The sequence below is a fragment of the Centruroides sculpturatus genome, unplaced genomic scaffold (assembly GCF_000671375.1).
Source record: "Centruroides sculpturatus isolate CEXI.00-Female unplaced genomic scaffold, Cexi_2.0 scaffold292, whole genome shotgun sequence".
Classification (NCBI taxonomy): Eukaryota; Metazoa; Arthropoda; class Arachnida; order Scorpiones; family Buthidae; genus Centruroides; species Centruroides sculpturatus.
This window is the reverse complement of record NW_019384986.1, coordinates 724,497-731,856: the sequence shown is the minus strand read 5'-3', so window position 1 is coordinate 731,856 and position 7,360 is coordinate 724,497. Positions and strand designations below refer to the sequence as shown.

General features: G+C 30.2%; 1 protein-coding gene across 1 annotated transcript in view; it reads left to right on the top strand.

Moving 5' to 3' along the window:
- The window catches only part of LOC111632922 (translation initiation factor eIF-2B subunit beta-like), a 12,546-nt gene extending 10,031 nt beyond the window's left edge, over positions 1 to 2,515 (top strand). Inside the window, exons 10-11 of the mRNA XM_023377446.1 lie at positions 168 to 252; positions 2,354 to 2,515. Coding sequence (XP_023233214.1) covers positions 168 to 252; positions 2,354 to 2,426 — 158 coding nt within the window. The 3' untranslated portion in view covers positions 2,427 to 2,515. The remainder of the gene's footprint in view (positions 1 to 167; positions 253 to 2,353) is intronic.
- Positions 2,516 to 7,360: the final 4,845 nt, after the last annotated feature.

Sequence of the window (7,360 nt, the reverse complement as noted above, 5' to 3'; positions counted from 1 at the left end):
ATTTTATAGTATAATTATAAAGTAATTAGAATTAATTTATAATTCTTATATAATTTATATTGTATAGAGTTGTTATATTTTATTTGGTTAATTTTGTAAAGTGTATAAAATGAATTTTATTTTTTTAAATTAAAATCTTTATAATTTTGTTTTAATTCTATTTTTAGGAAAAATTTTATCGGATGTTCAAATAATTAACCCCGTATTTGATTATGTTCCACCTGAATTGGTCACATTGTTTGTTTTAAACATGTAAGTATACTTTAAAAAGAGAAATTAAATTCTTTATTTTTAGCAATGAACCGAAATATACTAGATTTGTTTTATTATTATTATTATTCTTACTCTTATTACACTTCCTTATTACTTAAATAAATATTAAATTAATTTGACTTAAAGGTTTTGGAAAGATTGGATGATCATGAGCATGGGCTATGAATAAGAAAAAGTAGTTCAAATTTGAGAAAAAAAATCATATACAGATAAATCAGAATATTTATATACAGGAAATTTTATTTAATGTTATATTTGCAGTATCTGTGTACTGTATTAAGAGTGATTGAAAGGACACACAAAAACAAATTAATTTATGAAAATAATTTTTTTAAACATGCTTTTACATTATGCAATACACTTAATCCTTTTAGTTCCCAGCAATTTTTGATATTAATGTAATTAAATATAAAAAATACTTAAAACTGAAAAAAAAACAAAAGAAATGCGTTAATTTTGAAGAAAAAGCTTCAAATTTTATTTTCCATTGTCTGGTCTTTCTGTGAAATCTGACAAGGATGAGTCATTGTGTTTACAGCTGGATGACCTTGAGAACAGCTGGTGTTGGATTTCCCAGGACATTCTCATAGAAGTCTCGGGAGGCGAAGGGTTTAAAGTCGGGTGAATACTAGTTGGCCGTATATTTTAAAATATTTTTAAAAAATTAAAATTTTTATTGCGATTTCCGATCCCCCCCGATTTAATTAAACGTATATATAATAAATTATATTAATTAAAAAAATTAAAAACCTATTGGAGGTCGTTTTTGATATCAGAAAGTAGCTTTAAATAACTTTACAGAAGTAAAATCCGTGCACTACAACTTTAGAACGATTAATTAAATTTGATTAAAAAAATCCCATTAAAAATCAATTAAGCGTTAATCGTGTGTAAATCATCATTAAAGGTAAATTAAAATCTCAATAAAATTTTTTCGCGCGGGTAAAAATTTTTGAAAAAAATTTGGAGACTTAAAAAACATTCCAAAACTCCAAAAAAAATATTTGGGGGGCCTAAAGGACCGAGTTTTCTGTAACGCTATGTAACCTGCCCGAGTTAACTCCGGATAAGAACTATTCATGTTTTTGAGATTGGGAGTGGAAGATGTTGGGGTTGAACTATCTTTATGATAAACATCAATACATGCATTTACATATTTACATCGAAAACATTATTTGCAAATGATATTTTAGATTCTACATTTGGTTATATTTATTGGGTTTTGAATTGGTGAAACCCCTCTGAAAACATTATTAAAATGTATTGTCATTGGCTTAAGTATGTCCTCAAAGTTTCAGTCTTATATCTTAATTAGAAGTGATTGAAATTTGAGGACATAATACAAAGTTAAATAAAAGCATTTAAAAATAAAACAGCAGGCAATATAAAGAACAATCTTTTAATCGTTTAAAGTTAATCGTTAAAAACCAAACTATCAAAAATAGAAGAGATGTGGTCATCCAATATTTTCAATAATTTAGCATTAAATAACACATTGCCTGTCAGCATTTTGGAAGTATATCTTAAACCAGTAAAAGACCTACTGACACTGTCTTTAATTTTAGGTTATTATTATATTTTGCTCATCTATAATATATTTTTGCTTCATTTTTATTTGATGTATTCATTTTACTTAATCATTTTCACTTCCAATCTGAAGCCATTCTAAATCTTTTTAATTTTTTGAATTTTAAAATTGTATGTATAGTATTCCATAGTCCATATACTAATTTGCTAACAGTTCAATTCTGAAAATAGCTGCCCAGTCAGCTGAAAACATTTGATAAATAAAATATTTCTGTGGGAAGAGGCTAGAATTGTTTTTATTTATTCAAAACACTAGTTTACAGATAGATTTATTAATTTAGCATCATACCAGTTTGAATGCATGCTGGATTAAAGGAGCTTTACTTTATATGTATGTATAATGTAAAGATTTTTTAATGTAGCATACATTACATTATATTGAGTTAATAGATAATTATCTCATTTACTGTATCTTTTCCATGAATATATTAAATAAACATGCTTTTTTACTTTCAATATTAAAATGTTTAATATATTAAAATTTTCTTTGCAGAGGAGGAAATTCACCTACATACATCTACAGATTATTAAGTGAACTTTATCATCCTAATGATTATGTTCTTTAATTAATATATAATAAATATTGTAAATAATTCAGGATTTGTTTGTTAAAATTTATTTTCAAAAGAAATTTCCCTGATAGAATTGTAAAATAATGCAATAATCTTTATTTTATTTTATAAATAAAAATAATTTAATGTTTGTTTATGCTTTCATCTTTGTAAAATAAACATTATTGAATATCAACATTGAGTAAGAATATGTATATTTTTTAAACGTGTTTATAAGAACTCATTTACTTAAATTCCTATATAAATTATAGTTATAAATAAATAAATATCGGCGTCACCAACAGGAGCTTAGGAGTAAGACTAAAAGAGCATCGATATAACGTAAAAAAAGGATTCAATGCTACAATTTTGTCGCAAGTTCAAGGTTCGGTGGTGAAATGGGACGAGGCAACAATTATAAAACCTGTATCTTCCCCCACTTTATCAATGACGGCGGAGAAGATTGAAATATATAGGTGTAGGCTACGTGAGGGATGTTTAAATGCGAGAGATGCTGAGAGCCTGTTGTCAGCGTGGAAGTACATGATTAAAAAGTTCACTGAAAACTCAAGCTAGAATTAGTTTATTGGAAGATATATTTAATTTTTTATTTTTATTTTATTTTGTGTTATTTTTATATATTCCTCCGTTTCTCTTGTATATTTTTAAAAGTTTTTGTTCTAAAATTTTGATTTAAATATTTGTATTTTATACATGGAACGTATCTGTTCCATTTTCGTTTTTTAGACCTGATGATGGCCTGTTAATCAGGCTGAAAACGTTAGTTTTTCAATTATATTTCTCAGCAATAAATTAAGGTGTTTTATTTTCTGTGTTTACTTGCTGAGCACTTTTAATGTTATCGTTATAAATAAATGATTTTTCAAAGATCACTAACAGAAATAATGTAAAAATGTGGCAGTATTACATTAGGGCATCTTTGTATAATTTGTAACATTTATTTCTTTTTTTGCCAAATACACAGTACTCTATGATGGCAAACTTTTTTCATCTGTAAAACATGTAAACCTGTCACAAATCTTATTATAAAAGAGAGGTTTGACAGCTGGGTGGCCTGAAGCTCTGGGGATCAAGGTCATAAATCTTAGAAATTTTTCATGGGCAGTCTGACACACACGTGTTGGACTCCCATCCCTTTCCTCCCAAACATCCTTAATGTGAGCCTGGTTAAAGGCATGATAAGCATGGGGGAAAAAGCCTGAGGTTTGTGACTAGTTTACAGTTTGACAGACAAAAATAAGGTAATCATTGTCACACAGAGTAGAGACCAGAACCCATCAAATAACAAATACTTAGATTTATTTTTATCTATTTTGGTATTTTCTATTAAATTTATTTGTTGGCTAATATTTAAAATTCCAAATTAATTTTACCACTTCCTCTCCCATATACTCTACATTTATAAAAATTACTGTGAACGTTCCTGGTCATTTTTATAATGATCAGAGACATCCACAGAAAATTTTCCAGGGTGGCAAAGCTTGGATACAAACAATTACATCAGTAAATTTTTATTTTTAATCCTTAATAAATTCTTAACTCTATTATAAATAAACATTTTATAAACGGCATAAAATGATTTTAAAAATAAATATAGTTTAAATAAAAGGAATGATTTTTTTAAAATACAATTATGACAGATAATTGGATATGATATAGGCCTATAAATATAAGTAAGAAACAGGATATATGTAAATATCATCAAAGACCGGATGATACTTCCGGTTTTATTCAAACATCATCAAAAATTAAAAATCATTAATAAATACGAATTAAATGCCGCGACTTAATTATAGTTACATAGTTTTGTTTCCAAAAAGGAAAAAAATGTTCAGTTTGAGGTTAAATATTGTAAAATAAATCCACAAAAATATTGAAAACTTAAGGGATGATGAGGAGAAGACAACTCTTCTTGTCTCTAACACTGTTTTATTTTTTATTGGCAATAAAGTAATTAATAAGCGATACTTAGTTAATTATGATGTTCTTAAATGTATGATAATCAGTCAAAAAAGTTTTTCGATTAGAAATTGCAGCTTATAGATGAAATAAGTGGCATAAATATTTTATTGTGCATGAGCTCACGATCGTCGCAGGAAAAATCCAACATGTTGGATCCAATCCTACCAGTGTTCAGTGCTTTTTATCTACTAGTTCTACAGTATTTAATTCTTCAGAATTCTGATATAGTCCTACAGTTCGAACTATTTGAAATTACGACTGGGTCATTCCAGGTCTCTAGCTCGACTCTCTCAAATTTCAATGAGATTTGGCAAAAAAGTAGTTAAGACCCTTAAACTAATCCATGCAAAATATTAGCCTCATAAGTTGCATGCTTCTTGAGATATAAGCCAAAACGTGAAGGAACTTCATGCCACTTCTGTATTAATTAATTAAACAGCCAACTTCTGTATTAATTAATTAAACAGTTTCCTGATGGTTCCTTGACTAAGAGCAATTACAGCAGGAATCTTGTAGGATAAGACAGTTTCTAGTGGACAATTCTGATATGCTAACAAAATGTACTCTATTCTATTTTAATGAAAAATGAGTTCAATTCTTCCTACAATTTCTGCATTTTTCTGATTTTCATTTTTTAGTTGATTGTGATTTTTTAAATTAAAATATGATTGAAATTTCTAGCCCGGCATTGTGAAGATTTCACAATAAGTTATTACTCGTTATATTCTATTTTCTGGGTGTATTTTTTTTTAAACTTTCTGCCCTCTGGGCCTCTTAGCAAGCTCATTATGGGTTCGGCCAGGCTCACAATGGGGCGGCCGGGTGGTAAGGGATGAGGCACTAGATATCCGGTCGGACGGATGTTAAAAAGTTTGACAGAAATTTTTTTTAAATAGAAGAACGAAACGATAATTTAAACTGTGAATTACATTTGCCATCATTTGGACGCCATGTTGGAGAAAGAAGCGCGGCAACGTTAACTTATCTGCTTGGCACGTGATTGATTTCGTTTATCACACGTCAAATTAGTTTGTTTATCATTAAAATAATAAATAGAGAAGATTTCTTCGTTTAGCAGCTTGGATTCGCCATGCCGTGTCGGATTCATGAGCTCAACGGTGCTGGAACGAATTTCGAGCTGCTAAAATTTTTTTTTTTTTTCGTTATGTTTTTCTTCTTTTGGGTCGGGAGTCGCGTGATTTGTTTAAGGGCGGCAAAACTAATTTTTTTAAATTTTTATTTTATTTATTTTTGGGGGAGAGAGAGTCGCATTACAATATTTGCTTCAGTGCAATGAAACCTGTATAAAACGGAGCTCGACTACTTATCCCATTTTAGCAGGTTTCCTTTTATACGCTTGTCTTGTATCAGCTAGTTGGGCATGAGCTTCTAAGTTATATCGCCCCGTGGTAAAATGTGACGTAATTGTAATGTAATGGTAGTTGTATGCGTTTATGATGATCGGTAGGCGGGGAATAATGTCTTCCAGGAGGACTTTTAAAGATTACTAGTTCTTATTCAGGCATTACAGACGTAGAGAAAACCTGGTGACCAGCCCGTCCTGGAGTGGCGCGAACCCACGACCGAACTCCCAGTGTTCAGGGTATAAAGACCGCTTTTTCTTCTTCTTCTTTCCTTCTCTGATATGGAGATTCTGGCTGGTCACCTTTTTTCCGATGAACTCTTGTCCGCAATTAGTCAAATTGATGTGTGCGGTTGGTCATTGGTGGGCCTTTATACGCTGATGACGCTACGTTAAAGCGCCCTCTTGCGGTGGAAATTTGAAAAAGTAGTTACAAACACATGTACAGTACTGTACTGTACTTACATAGGTGCAATGAACATACTTTTAAGAAATAATTTTATTTCCTCTCACTTTTGAGGATAATTTTTTAAATAGAAAATCCATTAGAGCAGGAAAAAATTAAAATAAACAGGCCATTTTCATAATGTTACTCAAAATATTAAAAAATATACAACTTTTGGTAAATATATTCCACAAATGCACGTACCGTACTGTACATAAGTCTAGCTAACAAATTCCAGTACAAGTTGTCCAAAGGATGTAATCATCCATATTACATCTCTTTTGCTCATTTTTTAAAATTTAATTTTATAAAAATATATGATTTATGTTTAAAATAAAAATATTAATACAAAACTTTTGAAAATCTCTTTAACGTTTATTGCAAAAGAAAAAAAAGTACTTGCAAGATTTGCTGTCATCAGTATAAAACGTAAGGGAACTGATCAAAGAGATAACATAAACATATTAACTTAATTTAATTAATGGCCATATAATATTTTTTCAGCTTAGTGACCAATGGAAAATGATTTATGCCTTTTGCTCATGAAGGGCAGGACTTCTTGGTAGACGCAAGCATGCAGCACGTCTTACTTTTTTATTAGTAAAGAAGAAAAAGTAGAATCAAAAACAAGTTTACCACAAGCTTGGAACGAATCGGCAAGTTTAAAAACGGAAGAATACAAACAAACAACAATGGGGCTTAGGTTTTTTGGAACAAGAAAAAGATGTAAGAAAACAAACCAACATATATCTCCAAAACTCTTTGCTTAATTAATGAAGAGTTCATTTCTTAGAAACGCCATGGCTATGCTGTTCTCCAGATGCCATTATCAGAGACAGTGACAGGCATTACTGTTTATTGGAAATAAAATATCCATCAAAACTTAGGAATGCTTTTATAATCAATGAAGACAGACTAATAAAAGTAAAGCCTCCGTACAGCATTAACCGTTCTATTTTAGTGTTTACATTAATTATTATTTGGATCTTTATTCAAAGTCATCATGGGTTCAGCCAGACCGAAAATGAGGGGCCGAATAGTAAGGGATGGGACCTGACACATCCTGGCACCCTTGGAGAGTTACTTGTCCCGATTCTATCCCCGGGTACCTCATAGCAGTAGGTTGATGCCTAGGCTATCCCGCTGTCTACATAAAAT